The sequence below is a fragment of the Cannabis sativa genome, chromosome 4 (assembly GCF_029168945.1).
Source record: "Cannabis sativa cultivar Pink pepper isolate KNU-18-1 chromosome 4, ASM2916894v1, whole genome shotgun sequence".
NCBI classification, from domain to species: domain Eukaryota; kingdom Viridiplantae; phylum Streptophyta; class Magnoliopsida; order Rosales; family Cannabaceae; genus Cannabis; species Cannabis sativa.
Window position 1 is genome coordinate 500,091 of NC_083604.1, and position 27,283 is coordinate 527,373.

General features: G+C 30.8%; 4 protein-coding genes across 4 annotated transcripts; 2 read left to right on the forward strand and 2 right to left on the reverse strand.

Moving 5' to 3' along the window:
• Positions 1-6,099: 6,099 nt before the first annotated feature.
• LOC115712317 (mitogen-activated protein kinase kinase kinase 20-like) lies at positions 6,100-6,948 on the forward strand. The gene has a single exon (XM_030640576.2). It carries the CDS (start codon positions 6,100-6,102, stop codon positions 6,946-6,948), a length of 849 nt encoding a protein of 282 aa, XP_030496436.2.
• A 2,548-nt stretch (positions 6,949-9,496) lies between these two features.
• Positions 9,497-14,550, forward strand: LOC115713924 (exocyst complex component EXO84B). Its single transcript, XM_030642404.2, has 7 exons — positions 9,497-9,915; positions 10,758-10,855; positions 11,219-12,275; positions 12,844-13,359; positions 13,455-13,643; positions 13,907-14,043; positions 14,144-14,550. The coding sequence occupies exons 1-7, from the start codon at positions 9,772-9,774 to the stop codon at positions 14,304-14,306; spliced, it is 2,304 nt and encodes a 767-aa protein (XP_030498264.2). The 5' UTR covers positions 9,497-9,771; the 3' UTR covers positions 14,307-14,550.
• Positions 14,551-14,999: 449 nt separating this feature from the next.
• On the reverse strand, positions 15,000-19,035 carry LOC115714292 (receptor-like protein kinase). Its single transcript, XM_030642937.2, has 2 exons — positions 15,779-19,035; positions 15,000-15,584 (listed from the first exon to the last, which is right to left on the reverse strand). Exons 1-2 carry the CDS (start codon positions 18,711-18,713, stop codon positions 15,223-15,225), a joined length of 3,297 nt encoding a protein of 1,098 aa, XP_030498797.2. The 5' UTR covers positions 18,714-19,035; the 3' UTR covers positions 15,000-15,222.
• Positions 19,036-20,598: 1,563 nt separating this feature from the next.
• Positions 20,599-25,453, reverse strand: LOC115714291 (receptor-like protein kinase). The gene is made up of 2 exons (XM_030642936.2): positions 22,094-25,453; positions 20,599-21,362 (listed from the first exon to the last, which is right to left on the reverse strand). The coding sequence occupies exons 1-2, from the start codon at positions 25,071-25,073 to the stop codon at positions 20,998-21,000; spliced, it is 3,345 nt and encodes a 1,114-aa protein (XP_030498796.2). The 5' UTR covers positions 25,074-25,453; the 3' UTR covers positions 20,599-20,997.
• Positions 25,454-27,283: the final 1,830 nt, after the last annotated feature.

Sequence of the window (27,283 nt, forward strand, 5' to 3'; positions counted from 1 at the left end):
TTTGTTTGTTTTGTTAAGCGACCAGCAAATGATGTGGCTCAGAGTTTGCTATAGCTTCCCATTTATATCCTAATTGTGTTTTCAGCTTGGGATATGTCTCGACTGAGTTGTTACTAAAATTGCTAGCAGAGGTGAAAGTTTAATAAAGCTGAATTTTCATTCAAAAAAAATTGAAGAGTAAATTGCATCAAAACCTCTAATATTTTTACCTTGCACGCAATTAACTACTAAAACCTAAATTTTAGCAGCAAAATCTTCAAAACCACAATACCGTTAGCAATTTACAATTTCCATCTAAATTTAGTTGTTAACTGTCATGTTGGATTGTCCACGTGGACACAATGTTGTAACGTCCCCCGCTTTAAGCCTCCATTGGGCCCTTACACCACAGAATGGTGGCTTTTATACACGAGTACGTCACTCTGGCTGTTTTATGGAATGACGACTGACCCTACAGACCAACACGAGTCTTTCCAGCGTGCTTTGTCTTTACTCGCACACTTCCTGATAAAACTTCCCAAGAGGTCACCCATCCTGAAATTACCCCAGGGCAAACATGCTTAACCGTGAAATTCTTTCGTGATGGGCTACAAAAAAATAAGATCCACCTTGTTGATATAGGTAGTACCAATCAATCTATTTTAGCCATCTTCAACTGTGTAGTCCCATACCTACACAGCCTCAGAATCATCACACTTGACATTCTCTAAGCGATGTGGGATTACACAGCTTGCCCAGTATTTCCCCTTATGGATCACGGAACTACTGTCTGCCACACAATGTGATGAATTACCTTTTAATATACATCAGTGATGAATTACCTCGTAATACACATGAGTGATGAATCATCTCATATTACACGACAGTAATGATTTGCCTCGTATTACGCAATAACAATGCGTCTCCTCAAAATATATGCTCAATAATGCACCTCTTCATAAATAATATAATCTGACCAAGTTAAAGACTACTTCAAAGACTACTTCTTTGTATTTTTAAATATAAACAGTTATTTATACTTATCTAAATGTACAATTTATGTATGAAGCATGAGTATTAACTATTCATAAATTGTAACTTTTACTAAGATAAGATTAAGTAACCACAATCTTATTCTTATAAATACGAGTTCACTAAAGGGAAAATGGAATAATTCTGGTTTATAGAAACTTTGTCAAATTGTAAATACAACCAAAACTCAAAAATAATATGAACTCGTAAAGTATGTAAATTTTAACTACAAAATTACGTAAAAATATTTGATGTTCACTTATTATTTGTCTCTTCTTTTTTTGAATAAGTAATTTTCTTAAATTAAGTTGACAAAAAATTATGTCAACAACAGTTAACAGTTAAATTTAAACTGTAAAATGTTAATGACATCGTAATTTTAAGAGTTTTGTTACTAAAATTTAAATTTAAGAATTTTTTTGAATGAATATTCATAAGCTTTATTAAACTTCAAACTCTGTTACCAAACATGATAGCAGTTTAGTCGGGATATTAAAAATTTAAGAATTAATTGTTAAGGAAATGAAAATATTAAAAATTTGGTTGCAATTTACACTTGATAGAATAGTAGGGGAGAAAAATAAGACCAACTTTCTATTTTTCCAAGATTTCCTTTAATGGAATAATCAATATGAGCTGTCATACCAAAAATTACAATTATTATTTCAAGAATAAATATAGGGGTAAATATGTAATTTTAAATCTTATTATCAGTCGGTGCATGCATGGCTTAGCTGTTTTTTTCTTTTTAATAAATATAAATAAAATCCCTTAAAAAAAAATAAATAAATAAAATTGATTTGCCGTAGGTTAATATTGACCAAAGTCAAATTTGACCAAATGATAAAGAAAGAGAATCTTAATTTTATTTTTTAGAAAAAAAAAAACAATTAATTTTGATTTTTAATTTTAGCCATCAATTTTTTTTTTTATTCCTTGGCCCCCCTAAATTTTGTGTAATATTGTTAAGCAAAAAAACAAACAAATAAATGAATAAATAAATTTCTATTATTTCATTTTATTTTGGATAAATACTATTTTAGATCCTGTGTTTTGCAAAAGTTACTGATTTGACCTTCTATTTTGTTAAATGATAAAATAGACCCTATATTTTCCAAAATTGTAAAAATAGGACCCTGAACTATTTTTTTGTCAAAATAAAATTTAATAATTATCCGATCTAAAGGTGTTATGACAAAACTGTTTACATTTTCTGTACCTGTTTGTATTTTCAAGTTGGTTATATTAAAAAAAAAGTTGTCAAAAATTAAGCTCAGGGTCCTATTTGTACTATTCTGGAAAATATAGGGTCCATTTTGTCATTTAATAAAACAGAGGGTCCAATTGATAACTTTTGCAAAATACATGGTCCAAAATGGTATTTACCCTACTATGTTTCCACAACGTGAAAAATTATATTATTTTATAGAAAAAAATTAGTATTTTTTTTTTTTTTTAATAAAAAAGTTCCATTATATGTGCTTTGTGTAAATGTACTTTCATTTTTTTTAAGCCCTAAATATTTTTTTTTGAAGAAAAGCTTGCATATATTAAACTAAAAAAAAAAACAGTTAGACCTCTCGGTCAATACAAAATATAACATCGGGCATAGAGGTTAGCGGCACGTGACCATACCTCTCTTGAGAAAAAGCCCACTTAGCCACATTATAAGCCGCAAAATTACATTGTCTACTAATATGTTCAAACATACAACCGATAAACACAGGGGAGGTGTTTGAGACCATACTCAAACAAAATATGTTAGTTTTCAATAGATACCTCAACAATAATTATGTGAATGAATTAATTCAAAAAAAAGAAAAAAATAAAGAATAAAATAATTATGTGAATTACTATAAAATAAAAATAGCTACATATTAATTTTATTTTAAAATTAATTTTAAATATAAAAAATGATTAATTATTCATTAAATAATAATTATGTAATTTTAAACAAAGTGGGTTTGTCTTTCCTATAGTTTCATTACCCTCTTTTAAGATATTCTTTTGGAAATTTGATTATTTTTATAAAATTATTCTTTACTTATTAATTTATATTTTATTTATTATGTTATATTTGACTAAGAAGGAAGATTCTATCTGGCTTAGGCTGGCCTTCATTCTCCTTGGACTTTGGAGAATATTATGTTCTTAGATTATTCCAACTTTTTATATATTTTTTTTTTAATTTTTAATATTATAAGGTTAATTAAAAAAATAATAAAAAGCAAAAATACTTACACAAAAGATAAAAAGGTTTCCTCTCTTTTAAAAAAAATATATTGCCTATGTTAAAAACACAATTAAGGGCTCGTTTGGAACGTCGTATTAGGCCGTATTGTATTGTATTGTATTATATTAAATTGGATTATATATCATATTTTTATATAATACTATGTTAAACTTTAATTTATACTAAAACATTATATATTTAAGTGTCCATAAAAGTTAATACCACATATAGTTTTACATAAAAATATTGCATAAAATACAATTCAATATAATACAATACAATACAATACGACCTAATACGGCATTCCAAACGAGCCCTAACTAATTTATATATCGTAATATTTTAAAATACGACTAACATCGTGATAAATATAAATATTTTTCTCTCCTTAAATATTTTCTCCAATTCATTTTTAGATTGAATTTATATCAATGTAGATCTGAAGTTTTAATTCTAGACAATAATATTTTGATACTAATTGGTGAATAATATGATTTTAAATTTATTTTAATATTTTTGGATGTACTTTGTTTGATCATCGAGTACTCATATAAATAAGTAAGAGAGCTTCGATGGTTTTTAATAAAATATCGAAGGCCATCGAGATACTGATGTGAGAAAAATAACTGTGTTAATACTTGAAGATTTTGATGAAACATCAATAACCATTAAGGTAGATTCAATGATTATTTAATTTTGTGAAAATGTAAAGTAGTTTAAGACTATTTGAAAGAAAAGAATTTGATTCGCCATCCAATTCAATTCAAATAGCATCGAGACTTCATCAATTTTGTATCAATTTTCATCAGAAATGACGTAAGAAAATCAAATTAAAACGACCGAAAATAACATACTAATCCAATAGAAATTGATCAATATAAGGTTACTTATATAGTAATTCCATACTCATGTATAAATAATTACTCTTGAATTTTCTCTTGATTTTTAAACAATTTTAGGGCAAAAACCTTGACTAAAGGGCATTGTTTTGTTTACAAGGGTTTTTTTCATTAAACTATTAAATGTATATAATTAAAATTTTGTGAAAGTGATACATATGCTTTTAAACCTATCAATATATATATACTAGATTGATATTACATGCAATAAATTTTTTATTTTAATTAGGTTCAATTAAGTAATATTAAGTGTAATATATGTATGTTTAATTTTTTTTAGTTAAATATTGTATTCTTTTCATTTTTAAAGTAGAGTTTGAGATTTTAATCTTTGAAATCTTCTTTCTAGCTATTTGGCTACATTGGTGTGCCGATTATATATATATTTGATATGTATAATAAAAGAGAAACTTACAAAAATACTAGAATTTTGGTTTATTTTTACAAAAATACTGTCACACGGAATTTTTTTCAAAAATACTGTGTTCTTATAAAACACAAGTAGAACACAAAACAGAACAATTCAAAACAACAGTAGAACAACTAAAAAAACTAGTAGAACAACAATAAAAATTTAACACAGTATAGTGCAATATGAAACTTATAAAAAAAATACAGTAAAAAAGTAAAAAAATACCGTCTGACGGTATTTTTGTAAAAAAATAGCAAAAGTTAATATATTATGTAAATTTCCCTAATAAAATTCAAGTGAGATATCGTGGTGAATTGTGCATATCCAATTGAGCGGATTTATCTCTTATAAATACGGTTAAACTAAAAATTTTGTTACATAATCATATTTTATACCGAATAAATATATATTTTGAAAATACCATAATGTAAATGCAACTCTTTTAGTAATAACAAACATTTAAAGGAAATATAATAATAATAAGGGAAATTTTCATGGGCCACCTTATTTTGGCAATTATTTTCAAAAATAACGTTGTTTTTGTTATGTTAAGTTTTTGTATATATAATTGCCTTTTTTTGGTAATTTTCCATTTTTAGGATTAACAGTTGTGTTTATGTTTGCAGGTAATCGTGGAGGAGATGATGACGTGTCACGTCATTTTGTGTGTGATACATTATTAACGTTATTTTTGTAAAAACTTACCTAATATAGTATATTCCTAAAAAAATCCCTAATAATAATAGGTCATTTTTGGGCCCAAATTGTACACAATCTATAGTTTTTGAGCCCATTTGATTTGTAATGGGCCACAAATGAGGGCCCAAAATTTTGTCCGGTTTGGCGTCACTAAAGCATTATAAATAATTATCTATTGTTATTATTCCTAATAACATTTAGTCATTTACTGTAAAACTTAATTAATTTAAAAAGATTATTTTCCATTATTTATATCAATAGGAATCATCTTATGAGGACGATATTTTGAAATTGATTTTAAAAAAATAAAATTAGACGAATAGAAATCTCTAATATTGACACAAATTTTTGCAGTAAATTTTTTTAAGAAAAATATTAATCCATACAATAAATAAATAAATAAAATTTAAAAATACAAAATGCATTACAAATTAAAATCTAAAAATTTAATAAGAATATTATAGTAGGTTATTAAGAATATCTCAGTAAATTTTAAATTCGACTAAAATTAATTACGTGATGTATATGGACTTTAAAAGATAAATATGAATAAAAAAAGATAATAAAAGATGTAATATAAAGTTAAAAATAATAATAATAAAGGCAGATATTACTTAAATATAATCGTTCAAAAAAAATATTTCAAATTCTATTAGGATTAGAATTTATTTGAACATAACTTTTTCTTTTTATTTATTATTAATATTATTATATCATTCGAGTTAAAAAGGGAGTGTAAAATTATTTATTTTTGGAGTCATTTTACAAATATATCTCACAATTTTATTGGCACCCTTTTTTTTTTTATATATATATATAAATAAGAGAAAATTAGAGTTTTAAAAATGGCAAAATACAATGGAGTAGAGCTAGAAAAGAGTGTACATTCTCTTCCATTTTGGGCTAGGGGTCAAATATTGGGAGAAGGTGGATTTGGGTGTGTATATTTTGCAAGAATGATGACTCTACCAACACCTATTGACGGAATTTCCCATGTTCGTAGCTTCCACCCGTTGATGGCGGTTAAAACTGCATTTCCTTCGAAGAGCAAAGAATTAGAGGACGAAAAAAAAATTCTTGATAATTTTGTCGATTGTCCTTATATTATTGAGTGTTACGGTGATGATACTACTATCAATATTATTGATGGTAATAAGAAAGTGTTATACAATGTATTCTTGGAATACGCTCACGGTGGAACATTATTTGAGTTCGTTAAAACTTCTCCTCCTTACGACGAATCTAAACAAGTCAAAGAGTACATTCGACAGATTCTGAAAGGTGTTAACTATATTCACGAGAAGGGATTTATTCACTCTGATCTGAATCCAGAAAATATATTGCTAGTCAAAGAGAGAGAAGAAGATACTTTTTTTGTAGCCAAAATTTCAGATTTTGGATTGGCGAAAATGGTTGATGACTTTAAGACTCTCACTCCTATTGTAGGTACTTTAGAGTATTTAGCTCCAGAGTGTCTGGGTAAAAATGGAATTCAAGGGCAATTTTCGGACATATGGGCAATTGGTATCACAATTTTGTTCATGTTAACCAAAAATGTGAAGTGGAGCAATGATTTAAGCCACCATATTTCCGAAGAGGCTAAAGACTTCATAATGAAATGTATTCAAGCTAATCCATTCAAGAGGCCATCAGCAAAAATGCTTCTAAGTCACTCATTTTTAGCAAATACTTAAAGTATAAAATTTAAGTGAATTATAATTTTTGTTCGGAGTGTATTTTAGCTTTTCTTTTTTAAAGGTATTATGTATTTTTTTAGTAGAGATTAATCATATAAAGTAAGTTTACAGTTTACTCCTTAAATGAATGTTTTGGTGGGTCTTTTATTTATTTTAATATCTATGAGAGTTTTTTAATCTATTTTTATTTTATGATCGCATACGTTGTAACTATTTAGGATCACCTGTAAAATTTTAAAATTTTTTAAATAATTTACAATATCAAAAATAAGATTTACATATTTCTGACTTTTCTAATAAAATGACTTTTAGGGGGTTTATTACAAAAATTTATAATAATGTATATAATTATGTGATTTATTATGGTTCTTCACAAACTATTATTTCTGTTCATATAAAACATTTAAAATTGAAGCAAATAGTTTAAATTAATATTATTATTTTATTCAAATGTAGACTCTTAGTAAATTATAGTTAATTATCATTCAATTAAATAACTAATTTAATATCAAATTATTATAAATTTGGGATTTCTTTTTTCATAACTAACAAACAAAAAAAATACAGATGCATAGTTTTTAAAATCTTTGAATCATTATTCTAACAATTTTTTTTGGAACTTTATGTGCCAATGTTTTTAAAAAATATAGATATTGAAAGAAAAAAAGAGACTAGGAGGCATAAAAATAATAAAGAGAATAAAATTATGACAATCATAAATAAGTCATTCATGACTAATGATAGGGTGTCCAAGAATATAATCATTAGGGTATTATTTTAAAATTTATATTCTTACCTTTTTTCCTTTTTTTCTTTTTTCTTTTTAGTAATTTAGGTGTTCAATTCTAACCAAGAGGGGTTTATTTGTTACAAATATTTTGTGAATATATTTTGTCCATTTTAATACTCTAAGCTTTGATGTGTTTTGATTTTTTTTTTTTTGAAAATGAAATATCAACTTCATTGAAATGAGCATTCTAATTACAAAATAGCTTGAAGATCAGCTAGAACATTATTCTCAAGAATGCTACGATCAGAGTAAAATCGAGAGCGTCTAGCCACAAAATGTGCCACTCGATTTGCTGATCGTTTAACAAAACGTAAACTAGTATTTGGTGAAGAAGACAGTAAAGCTTTACAATCATTAGTAACCAAACCAAATACCGAAGACATTTGTTGTGTACTAAAAATTGCTTGAACAGTGAGTAAGCTGTCAGTTTCCACCTCCATTGTATTCCACCCTTTATTCTTGATCCAACTAAGGGCCTCCTTAACCCCTAAAGCCTCAACTACCTCCGCCTTGTAATCCCCATGGTAATATTTAGCAATAAAATCAATTATTTGGCCGGTTGAATCACGTGCAACCACTCCAAACCCATAGTCAATTTAATTTTAGCCCATTAATTATGGAGATCACGAAATGTATACTTTTACAAGATAAAATTCAAAATGATATTGATAAAAGTTTAAAAAAAGCATGAGAACATACAATTAGTATAATATTAAAACTACTTTGTAATAATATGTATAATCGATTTCACAACTCCTTGCATTCAACTAAGATCTCTGAAAATAAATGAAGCTTCAATCAACTGGAAATCTCCTTGACCCCTAAGGCCTTCGACAGCTTTAGCCGAATACAACGTCGAGTACTAGTAGACACTACATGAGTTGTTGTAGTCTCATCTTAAACCGACAATCTTACTAAAAAAGTGCGACTTCAACATCAACTTTGATATAATTTCAAACAAATTTAGTCCACTGATTAATATAGAGATAAATTGAGAATTGCAAGAGAGTTGTTTACTCTATTCAAAAGCGATATAGCGATGAATTCATATTTTAGACAATTAGAGACTGAAATACACGAGTATAATTTGTTCAACAACTTCCTACAAACTCCGAAATACTTTTAAAATCAGTAACAATATAAAATTAATAATGAAAATCATGATCGGAACATGTAATATTCAAATAAAAAAATTAACCTTTATTCTTTTAGAAAATTATTTTATTTTGTTATATTATTTTTCAAAAGTGAAATACTCTATTTAAATTATAAATTAAACATTTTGTAGAGATATTTTATTTTTTCTAAATAATAAAGGATAAATACCATTTTGGACCCTGTGTTTTGTAAAAGTTACCAATTGGACCCTGTGTTTTGTTAAATGACAAAATAGACCCTGTATTTTCTAAAATAATACAAATAGGACCCTAAATTGATTTTGAAAGATTAATTATATTTTGATGTAAAAGTGCTATGACAAAACTTTTTACATTTTTTGTATCTGTTCGTATTAGGAATTATCTTCAAGTTGGTTGTATTAAAAAAAAAAGTTGTCTAAAATTAAGCTCAAGGTCTGATTTTTACCATTTTAAAAAATCTAGGGTCCATTTTGTCATTTAACAAAATACAGGGTCCAATCTGTAACTTTTGCAAAACACATGGTCCAAAATAGTATTTACCCAATAATAAAATAAAAATTGGTCAAAGACTGAAATAAATGTAAAATAAAAGTCAACCTTTTGTGTTAATTATACTGAAACAAAAAAGATAAACCAAAGCGTAAAACAACAAAAGACAACAGTCTCTCTCTCTCTCTCTCTACTTTCTCTCTCCTAATGCATTTTTGCTCTTGCTTAGGTTCGATGGCCTAATCTCTCTCTCTCTCTTTTCCTTTGGAGAAGACATAGATTTCAGAATTTTTGGTGGTTGGATCTCAATTTGGCAAATTCTATAATTCAACCCAAAAAACCCTAATTTTCGAAGTATTATTATTATTTATTTATTGATTTTGATCTGATCGGGATCTGAGTATGGCTTCGGCGAAGACAGCTCGGTCTAGAGGTACTCCGGTGAAAGAGAACGGTGCTAAGTTGGAAGAAGGTCTTAATTTCTTCAAGTCTGATAAATTTGATGCCCAGAACTACGTTCAATCACGATGCTCTCTTAACGAGAAGGTACTTTTGAGAAAATTGAATACTTGATGATAATTTGTTGTGTACTCAATTTGCTTAGTTTGAGTGAGATGACATTTACAATTTAGGTTTAATTTTGTATTGAATGGAATGTTTGATTGCTTTATTGCTATGTGAATTGTCTTTAATGGCTGGGTTCTTATGCTTTATTTATGATTCTGTATTGTGGGCAGCTTTTGATGTTATTGTTTGGTTGAAAAGTTAGGAGTTTTTCTATTGACTCAATTAAAGTAATGTTTTTAGCTAAATTCTGTTATTGTTGATAAGAGAATTTGATTGATACTTTTAGAGGACATTAGAAGATTTTAAAGGGAAGAGAATGAAATAAGAGATGGATTTGTAGGATCATACATAAGAATCAGATGCTAAATTATGTTTAAAACGAAACATTTTGAGAATTTTTCCTTTCTAGACTTGAGTAGGGAGTGGAGTATGTTGATGTACCAGATTTTGTTTACCAAGGTATTCCTCCGCCACAAGGGAGAGCCTAAGACAAGTGGTCCCTTTCTCTTTTTCGACAAAAAAGAGAGCAGTTATTTATCTGAAGCATCACATCTGATTTAGATTAATTAGTACTTGAAAGCTAACATTTTGTTTCTTCATTATATTTGTATTATTCATCTGTTAATTAAGGATTATGCATTTTATTATTTCTTGAAGATGGTTACTTTAATTTTAAGTGACAGTTATTGCTGATATTTCCGCAATTATTTTGTAATTGCTAGATGCCTGACTTGAGACCGAATAAAATCAATTTTTTACCTCTTTGTTTAATGCATACATAATAACAAGTTTCTTGGTATACATTTTTTATTTTCTTACAGGAAATAAAACATCTATGTTCATATCTTTTGGATTTGAAGAAAGCTTCTGCTGAGGAAATGCGTAAAAGTGTTTATGCTAATTATACAGCTTTCATTCGGTAAGTTACAATCTATATACTTCATATTACTGCATTTCATATTGACCTGGTCTAAAGACAATAATCTTACCCAAAAAAACCTCAAGCTTTTTTTCCTAGTTTCTGTTTGGTTGGTACTATTTGATGCAAATTAAAGCCTATTAATTTATTTAGCTAACGAATCTTCTTATGATTTGATGAAGAAGAACGGAAACATTTGTCTTTCCTCAAACTTGAAATAAAATTGCTAAACTTTGGGAAAAGAGAATGGAACAAAATTATGTAGTTAATGTTATACCGTCATTTGATGATATGATATGACATTATTTTCTTTTATATACTTAATATTTCAGATTGTAAGTAGTCTTTACTTATTACTTACAGGACCTCTAAAGAGATTTCAGATTTAGAGGGGGAGCTTTCTTCTATCCGCAAACTGATGTCTACCCAAACTGCTTTAATTCATGGTTTAGCAGAAGGAGTTAACATTGATTCATTAACGAAAACTGCTCCTGATGGTTCATTTGCGAATTCTCCATCGGCTTTTGAAGATAAAGAACCTTCGGATCTAGAGAAATGGTTAGTAGAGTTCCCTGATCTCTTAGACGTTTTGCTAGCTGAGAGGAGAATAGATGAAGCCTTGGCTTTGCTTGATGAAGGAGAGCGTGTAGTTTCCGAAGAAAAAGAAACCAAGAAACTGAGTCCTGCTATGCTCTCGTCTCTTCAGACTTCTATAATAGAGCACAGGCAAAAGTTGGCTGATCAGCTTGCCGAAGCTGCTTGCCAGCCTTCTACACGTGGTAGTGAGCTTCGTGCTGCTATTTCAGCTCTTAAAAAGCTTGGGGACGGCCCTCGTGCTCATACATTGTTAATGAACGCACACCTCCAAAGATATAAATATAATATGCAAAGCCTTCGTCCTTCGAGCACTTCTTATGGAGGAGCATATACTGCTGCCCTATCACAGCTAGTATTTTCCGCTATTGCTCAAGCTGCAAGTGACTCGATAGCCATTTTTGGCGGGGAACCGGCATATACTTCTGAACTTGTGATGTGGGCTACAAAGCAAACCGAAGCCTTTGCCCTTCTTGTTAAAAGACACGCGTTAGCTTCGTCAGCTGCTGCTGGGGGTTTAAGAGCTGCAGCGGAATGTGTTCAAATAGCATTAGGTCATTGTTCCTTGTTGGAGGCTCGTGGTTTGGCACTTTGTCCTGTGCTCTTGAAACTTTTTAGACCTAGTGTTGAACAGGCACTAAATGCCAATTTGAAAAGAATTGAAGAAAGCACTGCTGCCTTGGCAGCTGCTGATGATTGGATACTCACATACCCTCCGGTAACAACACGTCAGTCTGGCAGACTTTCAAGTACAGGTGCTGGTAATACGCTAGCATTTCAACATAAACTCACAAGTAGCGCTCACCGGTTCAATTTGATGGTTCAGGTGAACAATTTTATCCTTTTTGCAACAACAGACTATATAATGAAATATTGTTTCCAAGATATTGGCCTTAGAATTTCTGCAAGCTAACATTTTGTGAACAGTCAGCGTTGTTCTTTTACCAAATTGATGATGCTAGAATGATCTTTTTCTACTCTCTTTTATGTCAGTGTCTAGAACATTAGTCATCTAAGAATGGCAGTATGCAAAGTTAATGCTATATTAGTAAGAATTTGTTATTTATATGTTCTTACCCTTTGAGTGAGCTTGTTCGGAATCATCTTTCTTGTTTTGTTTTTCCCATTCAAAATTCTTATGTTTGGGACAGGGCTGTTGGAGATATAGAGGCATACTTTATAAAGGCTTAGGCATTCATTAATTGATGTTTTCTTTTGATCTATATTTGTTGGATCTGTTAGATTGAGTGAGCTTGTTCAGAATCCTCTTTATTGTTTTGTTTTTTCCATTCAAAGCTCATGTTCGGGACAGGACTGTTGGATCTGTTAATGTCAGTTTCTCTTTTCTGGGTATTCTCAAGGCATACATTATTTTACATCCATTGCTCTTTCAGGACTTTTTTGAGGACGTGGGACCGTTACTAAGTATGCAATTGGGAGGTCAAACATTGGAAGGTTTGTTTCAAGTGTTCAACACATACATGAGTATGCTCATAAAAGCCTTACCTGGTTCGATGGAGGAAGAAGCAGACTACGAGGGTTCTGGAAACAAAATTGTTAGAATGGCTGAGTCGGAGGCTCAACAAATTGCATTGCTTGCAAATGCTTCGTTATTAGCAGATGAATTACTTCCACGTGCAGCCATGAAGTTGTCTCCTTTGAATCAGGGTAATAATTATGATGATCCACGTAGAAGATCTTCAGATAGGCATAATCGTCATCCCGAGCAGAGAGAATGGAAGAAACGGCTTGCTGGCTCAGTCGATAGACTAAAAGATACTTTTTGTCGACAGCACGCTCTTGATCTCATATTTACGGAAGATGGTGAAAGCCATCTTACAGCAGATATGTACATAAACATGGATGGAAATGTAGATGAGATAGATTGGTTTCCATCGTTTATATTCCAGGTAAATATGCAAACTCTTTAAATACTTTTTCCGTCGTTTATTTCCGTTTCGAGTCTGATATTTCCATTTTTCTTTTCATGTTTGATTCAAATCAGGAACTTTTCTTAAAGCTGAACAGAATGGCTACCTTAGCAGCGGATATGTTTGTAGGCAGAGAAAGATTTGCTACATTGCTATTAATGAGATTAACGGAAACGGTCATCTTGTGGCTCTCAGATGACCAAAGCTTTTGGGATGACATTGAGGATGGTCCAAGGCCCCTTGGTCCTCTTGGCCTGCAACAGGTGTGTATCCTTTTTCCGAAAAAAAAATCTTATTTTTATTTTGTTAGTGAATTTAAGCTGTCTATCCAAAACCGAGTTATGACAACTAACGTTTCACACGATTGAAGCATTAAAAAAATAGTTTTAACAACGTTAGAAAGGTATCCATTTCCTTATGGTGATGTCTAGGAGAAAGAGAATCGAACGATAGTAAGGTCATTGTAAGTAACGAAAAATGCAGGCTATTCTGATTAAAGTTTTGACTTTTTTGTATCGGTTTGCAGTTCTATTTGGATATGAAGTTTGTTATCTGCTTTGCTTCACAAGGCCGATTTTTGTCTCGAATTCTGAATCGAGTTGTGGGTGAGATCATATCAAAAGCAATGGCAGCATTTGTCTCAACAGGGATGGATCCCAATAAGTAGGTTACCCCTTACCATTATGTTTCATTATAAACATCATTATACATATCATATTTGCATTCTTACATATCTTATAAAACTTATAAAAACTCCAAACAGTGTGCTACCGGAAGATGAGTGGTTCAACGAAGTATGCCAAGACGCAATAGAAAGACTGAGCGGAAAACCGAAAGGCATCAATGGAGAACGCGAACTGAACAGCCCTACAGCATCTGTATCAGCTCAATCGATCTCGTCTGTTAGATCTCATGGAAGTTCATGAGGGCTACAATTTCCATTGTAAATTAAAAAGAAATCACATTATTTTGTTGGCAAAAGCCTTGTAATCATCATCATCATCATTAGTAAGGAATTTCTCCACTATTTTTGGTCATCTTTTATTATTGTCTTACTCTCTCTTTTGATTCTTTTTTGAGATATTATTGTCCAAGGTTTGAAAATTGCAGTTCTATGGTTACAAATTATATTTATTCTTTTATGAGTGAAGATTGAAGTGAGTTTTTATATGTTAATTATTTCATTATTAGATCTTGATTCCAATCCAAGTTTGTACAATTCAATAGCATGGACTTGAAAATGTATTGTAAACAATTCTCAATTTGCTAAATTCAGCTCTTAAAATGAGCTGAGCATAGTCAAGAGTACATTTATAAGGTGGTGAGTTTAGTCTTGTGAATTTTTCATCCACTTTCCCATTCTAAGCTATACTAGAAAAAAAAGAACTACAATTTGTTACCTTCACTATCGTCTTTCGGTTTGTTGGTGCAACATTGTAAGCTTTTAGTATTTATCTTAAAGTTTGTTAAGATTTATTTTGTTAAGCGTTTTATAAATAAAATTGTTTATTGTCTTGTTCGTAACTCTTGTTTCTATCCAGTTCGTGAGTTGATATTTTCACTTTTGTTGTCACTTTTTTTTGTCAACCAAACTCATGTTGAGGTAACTTGGAATGGAATTGAGGATAATTTATCAATTGAAGATATATAAATCTTACAAATAGAACAACCTAGTACAACAAACCTATGATGGAACAATCCTTAATCTTTATCCAACTTATTGGGTTGGAGTCCTTTTGGGAATTAGGGCACCAAACATGCGCTTAGCTTGCTTATGCCTAAAGTCAACCTTACTTATACTAAAATGTAACATATAAATTTTACAAAATTAGACTTCAATGTCTATTGAATTAGCTTGTTAAGTTGTGAATTAAGACGAGGATTAACATCTAATAATTGCTTAACAACATCTCTCATTGTTGGTCTTTTCTTTGGATCATCCACAGTACATCTCAAGGCCACTTGAAGAACTTCAATAATTTGTTCTTTAACAGTCAAATTAGACAGTTCTCTTTCAAGACTTAAATCAACTATCTCATTGATTTCAGCTCCTTTGCTCCATAACAACCTAACCCAACTCACAATATCAGTTTCCTCCATAAATGAAGTATCCACAGCTTGTTTTCTAGTTATCAACTCGAGCAAAACTACTCCATAACTGTACACATCTGCTTCTGTGCTCCTAGTTGTTGCAAATGCATTTTCTATCAAAAATAAGATAATTAGCTAATAATCAAAATATCATCTCTAGCTTGTATGGAACTAGAGCAAAATTTAAAAAATGATCCTTTTATTTTAAAAATAATTCAAATTAAAAAATGGCCATAAGTGAAAAACTGTAATAAAAATCCATATAAATGTAGAAATTTATCTTTTGAAAGGTTTTAAAAGATTATACCTGGTGCAATGAATCCGGTGGTACCAACTATTGCACTAGATGACATTGAAGAAGACTCATCTAGAAGTTTGGCAATACCGAAATCAGCGATATGAGGTTCCATCTCAAAATCCAAGAGTATGTTCTTCGGTTTGATGTCTCTATGAACTATTGTAGGATCACAATCAAAATGGAGATAGGCCAATCCATGTGCAATTCCAAGTGCTATGTTATATCGAATACTCCACTCTAGAATTGGTAGTGGATTCATTTCATGTAGAACATCATGAAGGCTACCATTTTCCATGTAATTGTACAAGATTAAACCATAGTCTTTTCTCAACCAAAAATCTTTCAACTTAACCAAATTTCGATGCTTGATCTTCCCAAGTGTTTCGATTTCTCTAATCATACCGATTCGCCCTTGTTTGTTCCCCACATTCACAAGTTTCTTTACAGCAAAAACTTCATTAGGACTTAATGTGGCTTTGTAAACAATTCCATGAGATCCTTCCCCTATGACATACCGGTCACTAAAATTCTCTGTTGCTTCCACCACTTTTTCGAGCAAGGAAGATGGCCCTTCCTCTAAAGAGAAGCTCATTTCCCGTTTCGATCTTCTAGAAAAGAAAATCACACAAACCAACCCGAAAATAACAAGAACAAGTGTTCCAAGTATGATCATAGCAAATCTCAATCTTCTTGAGACATTTCTTTTGCTTGGTGCATAATCACAAGGCTTTAACATGTTGTCTTTACTACATGGTAAGTAGAGGCTAGGATTACCCTGAACCAATGTGGATGAGTACAACAATTTCAATAGTGTTTTTGGTACAACACCATTGAAATCATTGTATGAGATATTGATCTCCAACAATGTTGTTATGTTACCAAGAGTCGCTAAGCTTCCTATCAAGTTGTTGTGAGAAATATCCAACTTTTCTAGCTTGATTTTTCCCATTTCTGATGGAATCTTCCCAATCAATCCATTATTGCTGAGGTTTAGCAAATAAAATGGATTCTCAAATTCTCCAATTGATGTTGGAATCTCTCCACCAAGAAGATTGCCACCAAGTTCCAACACTGAGAGCTTTTCAAACTCGAACAAGAAGCTTGGAACACCCCCGGTGAAGCGGTTTTCACTCAAGATTAAAGTGGTTAAACATGTCAAGCTTGTTAAACTCGAGGGAATTAAACCGTTCAAGGAATTGAAACCAACATCAAACACACCTATTTGGGTGCAATTTGATAGTTGAGATGGCAAAGAACCAACTAAGTTGTTGTGAGAAAGAATCAAACTTTGAAGATGCGCGAGTTTACCAAGCTCTGAGGGAATGAATCCTGTTAACTTGTTCCATGACAAGTTAACCAATGTTATGTTGGAACAATTTCCCAAGCTTGGTGGAATTTCTCCACCAAGCTTGTTCGCGCTGATGTCCATGTATGAAAGCCTCGAGTTTTCTACAAACTCGGGAAGAACCCTAGTGAGCTTGTTGTGTTTGAGAATCAATCTCTCTAAAGTTGAACATCTTCCCAATTGTGAAGGTATGTTACCTTCAAGTTGGTTAAAACCCAACAAAAGCTTCTTCAATTTCTTTCCATAGCAAAGATTTGGAGGGATTTCACCACTGAAGTTGTTACTAGTAAAGTCTAATTGCAACAACTTGCTGTTCACTCCCAAATTTTGAGGCAAACTACCAAAGAATTGGTTGTTATACAATGAAACATTTTGTAGTTTCCTTAACTCACTCATCTCCAAAGGTAACTCACCACTAAGACTATTGTTATACACAAGTATTTGCTGAAGACTCTGAATCTTCCATACACTAACCGGTATTTCCCCGCTCAAACGATTTTCAAACAATTCGAGGTCTTGTAACTCGGTTAAGAACCCCAACTCATTGGGAATTTCCCCAACAAGTTGGTTTTGATACAATTGAATCATTTTCAATGACTTACAATTTCCAAGCTCAGATGGTATTTTCCCACTTAATTGATTCTCAGCTAAGTAAAGCTCTTCTAACTTAACTAATTTCCCAAATGAAGATGGAATATTCCCAACTAGATTATTATGAACAACTGAAAATTGTGTCAAACTAGTGCAATTTCCCAAACTTGGAGGAATCTCACTACTTAAACTATTCAATGACAAGTCAACATAACTCAAATTCTTGCAGTTACTTAATCCCCAAGGAATTCTACCCTCAAGAAGATTATTGGCAACATTCAAATCAGTAAGGCTACTAAGTTTGCTAAAGCTCTCAGGTAAAAATCCTGTCAATTGGTTGTTTTGAAGATAAACTATTTGCAATTTACTCAAGTTTCCTATACTCGAAGGAATCGCCCCGAATAGCTTATTGTTTTCTAAGAACAACACTACAAGATTTGTCATGATCCCAACATTTGAAGGGATTGAACCACTTAAGTTGTTAAGGCCTAAATACACTTCTTCTATGGTTGGAATTTGGAACAAAGATTTAGGTATATTCCCATTTAGAGAATTGTTATACAAGTCAAGGACTCTTAGGTTTTGTAAGTGTTTTAGGCTAATTGGTATCACTCCATTGAGTTTGTTATGAGCTAAGAGTAAATTCTCTAGAAGAGTACAATATCCCAATTCTTGTGGGATTGAGCCATATAAGTAGTTTGAACTCAATTCAAGAGTCTTCAAACTTCTTAATTGGCCTATTTCAGGTCCAATATGGCCTGAAATTCCATAGCTAGAGAGGCTTAAGGTTTTGACATGGTGAGTATTGTCACATTCAATTCCTAGCCATGAACAAGGAGTGGAATCAGAATGATTCCAGCTCGAAATCAAGGAAGAGGGAGCGGAATCCCATTTTTCGAGGAGTGAAAGGAGAGCCACTCCATCAGAGCTCAAAGCAAAAACTTTGTGCATAGAAAAAGAATAGCATAATAACATATACAACAAGAAACTAGACAAACCAAACTCCATACTTAGAACAAGAATTTTAGTGAAAAAAGAAATGGGATTTATGGAATCTTACCTATTCAAAGCTTGGATGGAAGAAAAAGGAAAAGAACATCAAAAACTTCATGGAAGTTTATTAAGCCATTGAAACAAAGTATGGAGTGTATAGTAGTAAATGGTGTTAAGTAATCATTGAAACAAAGTATGGAGTGTATAGTAGTAAATGGTGTTAAGTAGTGCTTTGTTTGGTGCTAGAGAATGATAATGCATTAATCCTTATATACAACATTTGCAAGCCATACCAAACATAGCTTTTTCTTTAACTTTTGGTAGAATCAAAAGTATGTTTTGGGGCCAAAATGACCTCTTAAAAATAATAATTGAGGCAATGCTTTTGTTTTTTTTGAATGAACTTTAATGACTTGACAAACCATACTCATAAATTCTTAAATAATAGGACATTTTTTTGTTCAACGAGAAGTTATATTCTTTATTTTTTTTTTTATTTTGGGGATTATTTTACAAATACATAAAAATAACAAAAAAATATATATATAAAAATAAGACTGTACGAAATTTTAAATATTTTAAATATTTTTACAATTTTATTTATAGATTATGAAGTCTTTTGATGTATTTTTATATTACACTTTTATTAATTTTTTATTATTTACTTATTTTTTTATTTGTCGTTTAGATGTTATTTTTCTGTTACTTTTATATAATTATTTTATTATTTTTATAGAACACTGTAAAAAATATAAAAAAAATAAAAAATTTACAAAAAATAATACTTTATATAATTATCTATATATAAAATATGTTAGTGTTCTTTTATAGAGTGCTCCCAATAACTATATAGTAAATATTGTTGTTTTAAAATTGTAGGGATATAAATTTTTCACCATAATAAAATTATTTTAAAAATACATATATTTGTTTTAGTAATTTTTTAAAATACTACTTTTTTTTTTGAAAAGGATCCAATATTTTCTTTCTTTTGAGTTGACCAAACATAGGTTTTTGACTTCATTTGAAGGAAGTCTTTATTGATTCAAGTTTGGTTTAAAGACTTCTTTCATTGAATTGAATTTGGATGAGTCATTTAAACGTGGAATCTTTTGTATAATAAAGTAAGATTATACCTAATTAATTGGTTGTTAACAACTCTTATCATGTTTATATGTAATTATAATACATTATGTTAAATATTTTCCAATCATCAAAACTAATTAATATTAGATAGAGATTAATGTATATGAAATAAATATTACTACACCTTAATATAAATAAATGTATATGAAATTAAATTTTAAATTAGAAAAATTTATACCAATACCAATACTAATATTATAGTAGAGAAATTAAAATTGAGAAATTAGAATGAGACACAAAATGATGAATTAGAGAATTTGGCGAAGTTTTCTTCACCCTAGAGTAGAAAATTAAGAATTGGATTGGATTTGGTCCGATCGTAATCCCATTTTGATTAGCTTCAATTTTTTTTTTTTTTTTTTTTTTGTAATTGATATTTATTAATTAAGTAATTTGTGGCATAAATACTTAAATTTAAATCATATTTACAGCATGAGCTACTCTTCCCATTGTCAATTAATTTTAAGATGGAACTCATACACCTTACTATATATTCATCTATTCTTAGTTAATCAACTATACACTTTCGTATGCTAACAATTAATAATACCTATGCCTTTACTATAAATTAATGATTTATTTTCTTTTTTCTTTTTCTAAAAATCTGAAAAATGTTTTTTTTCCTAAAAATATTGCACTAATTTAATTATTCTCCAAGCCTTAAACCATGATTAAAGTCTTCTTTAATTGGTAAGCAAATTTAGCTTGATAAAGAACTCTTGAAAACTTTTCTAGCTCCAAATGAATCATAGAGTTGGGGAAAGAAGAGGTATGATTAATCATTTGCTTAAACAAAATTAGTTACTAATACAATTAGAAACATTATTACATTATATATAAAACCCAATTATACTCCAACTACAACACCAATCTCCAGAATAGTATTATCGAGATAATATTATTTCTCGATTACTTCAACAATACTATAAATTACTCCACAATAGAACGAGACCAAAAAAAAAAAACCCAAAAAAACCTATTTTGCAATTGCAGTCATAATACTTAAATTTTTTTCCTTGATGACATTAATATCTTCTGGCAGAGTTTGATAACAGTCAAATACTTACAGAAGTTCTAAAAGTCTAACAAAAGATATTAATGTCATACAAAAAAAAAACTTAATATTTGATTGTTACTGAAAAATAAACTTAGGCTAAATTTTCAAGCTTTGTGTTCGGCGCGAATTGACATCTAAGAGTTGCTTGACAACATCTCTCATTGAAGGTCTCTTGTTAGGATCATATTCAGTGCATCTCAAAGCCACCATAAGAACTTCAATCACTTGTTCTTTAATACCCAAATCATTATCAAAAACTTCCTTCTCAAGGCTTGGATCAATTATCTCATTCACCATTTCTTTTCCACCTTTGCTCCATAACTCTCTAACCCAACCTACAATGTCGGTTTCTTCTCGAAAACATGGATCCAATGCCTGTTTTCGGGTTAAAATCTCGAGCAAAACTACCCCATAACTGTATACATCTGATTCCATGCTCTTGCTCCTTGTGTATGCATTTTCTGTCATGATCAAAATAAGCAAAATGAGTTAGTGTAAGAAACAAGTTAAAAACATGAACTTTGAGACCGAAATCAAAAAGAAAAAGAATAAACCGGTGTTTTCACCTTAAACTATTACGATGCTAAATATTTTTTCCCCGAATTTATGTAAAATAATTAGTAATTTTACACTCGAATTATGACACTATCATATTTAGCGCACCAAATGGTGTCTTTTTATTAAATCAGAAAAGGGAAAAATTACTAATTATTTAATAGAAGTGTAACGAAATCTAACAAAAATCTCATATTTCAACAACATAGAATATTTAACATTACTAACAATTCGAGGGACACACTCTTATTAGTAAAAGGAGTCGATTAAAGTAAAAAACATGAACTTTGAGACAAACAAAGATAGAAAAATAAATAAGAATTTTGCCCCTTGAACTTTGACCCAAAAAAATCACACCCTCTAAACTAAGATTGTTAGTGAAATATAGAACTTTCATTAAATAATTAGTAATTTTACTCCCGAGCTATGCCAACTACCATTTGTTGCCATCCAACTTTTTACTACTGCCAAATCGCGCTTTTTTACTAAAGCAAATAAATTTGGCAGCAATAAATAGTTTAGTAATATTTTAGAGAGTAAAATTGCTAATTATTTAACATTCAAAGTTGATAATGAATATTGAACACTCATAAAACAAAATACATATTTATTCAAGAAAAGAAATTAGGATTTATACCTGGTGCAATGTAGCCAATGGTACCAGCAATTGAAATGGAAGCTGTTGCTAAGTTTGAAGGCTTATCCAAAAGCTTGGCAATACCAAAATCAGCAATATGTGGCTCCATATCAGCATCCAAAAGTATGTTGCTCGGTTTGATATCGCGATGAACAATGACAGGATCACAGTCGAAATGAAGATAAGCCAATCCATGTGCAGTTCCAACCGCTATGTTATAACGAACGCTCCAGTTTAGAGCGACCGGTGGCTTGTTTTCGTGTAAAACATCATAAAGGCTACCATTTTCCATGTACCGATAGAGTATCAAGCCATAGTCTTTTCTTAACCAGAAATCTTCGATTTTAACAAGATTTCGGTGTCTGATTTTCCCTAGTGTTTCGGTTTCTCTAACCATACCAACACTTCCTTCTTTGTAACCAACATTGAGAAGCTTCTTTGCAGCGAAAACTTCATCTGAACTCATTGAAGCTTTGTAAACAGTTCCATGTGCTCCTCTGCCTATTATGTACTTGTCACTTAGATTTTCTGTGGCTTCCATTACTCGGGTTAGTAATGAAGATGGTCCTGGTGAAGAGATCCTTGTTGTTTGCTGCTTCGATCGCCTTTTGCATAAGAAAAACAAGCAAGACAATCCTAACATAACAAAACCAACAACCGAGCCAAGCGAAATCATTGCTATTTCTACAATGCTTAAGCTATTTCTTTTGCTTGATTGAGACTCACAAAGCTGTAAAATGTTGTTTCGGTTGCAAGTTGAGATGTTTGATTCGAGACAACGAGCACAAAGACCTGAATTGCCTGCAAATGAAGTTGGAGAGGATTGCAGCAGCTTCATCAAATTTTGTGGGACTTCACCGGTGAAATCGTTGTATGAGATATCGAGTTTGAGCAATGAAACCATGTTTTGAAGAGCTGTTAAACTTCCTGTCAAGTTGTTATGAGATATATCGAAATTTTCAAGCCTCATTTTTCCTATTTCTGATGGAAGTTCTCCTGTCAAACCGTTATTGCTGAGGTTCAACGAGTAAAATGGATTTTCGAATGCTCCAAGAACAGAAGGAATCTCTCCCCCGAGACGATTTCCACCGAGTTCTAGTACTGAAAGCTTTTTAAATTCAGACAAGAACTTTGGAATACCGCCAGTGAAACGATTTTCACTTAATGTCAAAGTGAATAGCCCTGTCCAGCTCTTAAAACTCGATGGAATGAAACCGTTCAACGAATTGAATCCAACATCGAACACACTCAACTGAGTACAAGCCGAAAGCTGAGATGGCAAAGACCCCACCAAATTGTTGTGTGAAAGACTCAAGCTTTGAAGGAGTGTCAACTTTCCAAGCTCTATTGGAATGAACCCACTTAACATGTTCATCGAAAGATTAATGGAACTGATGTTGTGACAGTTTCCCAAGCTTGCTGGAATAGCTCCTGATAATCTGTTCATTCTGATATCCAAGAACAAAAGCTTTGAATTCATTGCAAACTCGGGAAGAACCCCAGTGAAGTTATTCTTCCCGAGAATCAGTCTCTCGAGACTCGAACAACTTCCCACTTGAGACGGTATGCTACCATGAAATCGATTACCACCCATATTCAACACCCTCAATTTCTTCCCATAGCAAAGATTTGAGGGCATTTCACCACTGAAATCATTATTAGTAACATCTAATAACACTAAGCTGCTGTTTATCCCCAACTCTCTAGGAATGGTTCCCGAGAATTTGTTGTCGAATAATGTCAAGTTTTGGAGTTGCTTCAGATGAGTAATCTCCAAAGGCAACTCCCCAGAAAGACTGTTATTATAAACAAGGACATGTTGAAGTGTAGGAATCTTCCATACACTAAGTGGGATTTCGCCGGTTAATCTATTGTCAAACAAACCGAGATACTGCAACCCTGTTAGCAACCCTAACTCGTTGGGAATTTCACCCTCGAGTTGGTTTGTGTACAACTCTAACAGTGTCAACACTCTAAGGTTCCCAAGCTCGGGTGGTATATTCCCCGAAAAATGGTTTTCGGAAAGCAAGAGATTATTAAGCTTATGAAGTTTCCCTAATGAAGAAGGAATAGTTCCCACTATATTACTATGAGTAGCAGCAATGACATTTAACTCAGTACAATTTCCCAAACTTGAAGGAAGATTTCCATTAAAACTATTCCATGAAATGTCTAAAAAAGACAAACTCTTACAATTACCCAAACTAGAAGGAATTCTACCCACAAGACCATTCATCCCAACATGTAAATATTCAAGTCTTTTTAGGTTTCCCAAACTATCTGGTAAAACCCCAAATAACTGATTATCATTTAAAGTAAGCTCCTTTAACATAAAACAGTTCCCAATTGAAGATGGGATTGAACCAGATAACTTGTTACTATGCAAATAAAGCTTAACAAGATTAGTCAAATTCCCAACATTTGAAGGAATCGAACCATTCAAATTATTATGCATTAAATACACTTCTTCCAAACTTGGTATCTCAAACAATGATTCAGGTATTTCACCAAACAGAGAATTATCAAAAAAGCTAAGATACCTTAAATTTCTCAGCTTGTTTAGGTTTTTGGGTATTTCACCAGTGAGTAAGTTGGACTCAAGAGTTAGGGTTTCAAGAAAAGGAATGTTACCCAATTCTTGGGGGATTGAACCAGAGAAGCTATTTAAGTTAAAATCAATAGTTTGTAAATGGCTCAAGTTCCCAATTTGAGGTCCAATTTTGCCAGAAATGCCAAAATTAGAGAAATTTAAGGATTTAACATAAGTTCTTGTATTATCACATTGAACACCAACCCATGAACAAGGAGTGGAATGAGAATCATTCCATGTTGAATTTAATGAAGAAGGAACATAATCCCATTCCTTCATGAGTGAAAGTAAAGTGACCCCATCAGAGTTTAGTGAGCAAAAAACATTGTGAGTTGAAAAAGAAAAGGTTAAGAACAACAATAGCAAGAAACTCAAAACCCCAAACTCCATACCTAAAAAACTTGTTTTTAATGGCTTCAAAGTTCAAAGTTACAAGCTTTTGAGGTTTAATGGGAAAAAAGACACTTACCCTTTTGAAAAGATGGGAAGAAAGATCTAGAAAGCCATTGAAATTGCTTGAAAACCCAACTCACAAAGATAAAAAAGTAGTCTTTTTGTTTCTGTATTTGAGTAAGAAATCTGCAGAGGTGGTTGGGTTGATGGTGGGCTTGAATTAGTAGTAAATGCCAAACTTGATTTTATACTATGCTTAATAATTATGTCACAACACTGATGAGTGTGATGACTGTGGATTTCATTATATATATATTGAAAGAATCAATCACATGCCTGAATGTTTGAAGTTTTTTTAGTATAGTTTATTTATTTTGACTATGTATTGAAGTTGGTCTTGAATGTTGATTAAGCATTAAAACGTGTGATATGTTTAGTATTATTATTAGATAATAATAAATTCCATTATCTTTTCTTTAAAGCATTATTGTTAACAAGAGAGTTGAGTTTGAGTTGAGTTAGATTGGAATTAAGAAAGAAAAAGGTTGCTGTCTGTCATTCTTAAAAGTGTTCACATAGGCGTGAATATTAACAATATTGTCAGTGCCAACCAACACTGCAGTACACAGCACTATTCATTATTTATTATTATTATTATTAGAATAATTGGCGCCCAAATATTCTTATTTTTTTTAGCAAAAATTTCTTAAGTGTATTTTTTTTTCTACATAAATTTGAGACATCAGTTAAATATTACAGTTAAATTTAAATATTAATAAAATGATTATTGTGTACACCTGTATATATGTGAAAGTAAAATTTCGAAATCAATACAGTAATAATTTCGTTAGTATTTAACGGTGATATTTAACTGACACCTCAAATTTACAAAAAAAAAAATAAACACAAGGAGTTTTTCCACACACACAAAAAAAAGAATTAAGTGTATAAAATTAAAACATAAAAAAAAAAAAATCGTCGCAAATAACTCTTATTATTACTATTGACTATTGAGCGTTACTATCAAGCCCCATCTAAATAGATAGCGATCTTTTATACTTTTTAAAGTAAATAGTGACATAAGTACTAAAGTTAAGTTTGTAAAAAGCATAAACTTAATAATTTTTTTTAGCAGCATAAGTACCTAATATTTGTAAAACTGTAATTTTTCTCTAATTTCATCAGTATATACTCTGATATTGTCTTAAATAGGACATATATAAGACTTAAATTCTATATCATTGGATTTGAACAGAAACATGTAGTGTCAGTTACTTTTAAATTTCATTTTAATGAATTCAAAACAGAATCTGTATTGACAAAATTTGAGAAAAATTATAGTTTTACAAACATTGAGTACTTATGTCATTAAAAAATTATTGAGTTTATATCAGTTACAAACTCAAAATTTTAGATTTATCACTTAAAGTAAAATAAGTAAGACTCAATATAGAGTTGAAAAATGCTAAATATCATTCATGGTGTCTAGCACTCTTATGAAATGTAATATCGTTGTTGATGCACAATGAGAAATGCTAAATAACATTCATGGTGTCTAGCACTCTTATGAGGTGTAATATCGTTGTTGATGCACAATATCGGATCTCACTTATTTTACTTTAATAAATATTATAAAAAGCTGCTAACTATTTATAAGGTGTCTCATTGTAGTAGTGATAGGCACCATAGCAATGCTTTATTGAAATGCATTAATTTAGTCTAGAGCAATACATTAATTTTAATAATTTATACTAAAATAGACACTAATAATTTTTAACATGATTATATTCGATACTTAATTATACTAATAGTGATATATTAATTGTAGTGGTATTAGTATTCATATTTCCACACCTCCTTAATTAAGTATATAATAGTCTTTAAATCAATAATCTCAATAATTCAGAATAATTTTTAGCAGCCTGAAAAGTGCAGGAAATACAATTTTAGACTAATTACAATTTTTGCTCTCTAAACTTTCACATGCACCAAATTATACCCCTCGAATTATTTATACCGTTAAAAATTTCCCTAAACTTTTGAGATTATTAGATTTAAAGATTTTTGTCAAATTCTATTCAACTTTACTAATAAAATGATTTTTTATGTATTAAATCGTGCTCCTAAACTTTGATATCACCAAATTATACCCTACAAACTTTAATATCTACTAAATTATACTCCTAAATTTTAACATGTACCAAATG

What these genes read in the sequence shown, in the direction of transcription:
- LOC115712317 (XM_030640576.2), top strand. Translation starts at nt 6,100, where the DNA reads ATGGCAAAATACAATGGAGTAGAGCTAGAAAAGAGTGTACATTCTCTT.
- LOC115713924 (XM_030642404.2), top strand. Translation starts at nt 9,772, where the DNA reads ATGGCTTCGGCGAAGACAGCTCGGTCTAGAGGTACTCCGGTGAAAGAG. An exon ending in GGTTCAATTTGATGGTTCAG is followed by an intron (nt 12,276 to 12,843) that starts GTGAACAATTTT and finishes TTGCTCTTTCAG; the next exon opens with GACTTTTTTGAGGACGTGGG. An exon ending in GTCCTCTTGGCCTGCAACAG is followed by an intron (nt 13,644 to 13,906) that starts GTGTGTATCCTT and finishes ATCGGTTTGCAG; the next exon opens with TTCTATTTGGATATGAAGTT.
- LOC115714292 (XM_030642937.2), bottom strand. Translation starts at nt 18,713, where the DNA reads ATGGAGTTTGGTTTGTCTAGTTTCTTGTTGTATATGTTATTATGCTAT. An exon ending in CACCGGATTCATTGCACCAG is followed by an intron (nt 15,585 to 15,778) that starts GTATAATCTTTT and finishes TATTTTTGATAG; the next exon opens with AAAATGCATTTGCAACAACT.
- LOC115714291 (XM_030642936.2), bottom strand. Translation starts at nt 25,073, where the DNA reads ATGGAGTTTGGGGTTTTGAGTTTCTTGCTATTGTTGTTCTTAACCTTT. An exon ending in CATTGGCTACATTGCACCAG is followed by an intron (nt 21,363 to 22,093) that starts GTATAAATCCTA and finishes TGATCATGACAG; the next exon opens with AAAATGCATACACAAGGAGC.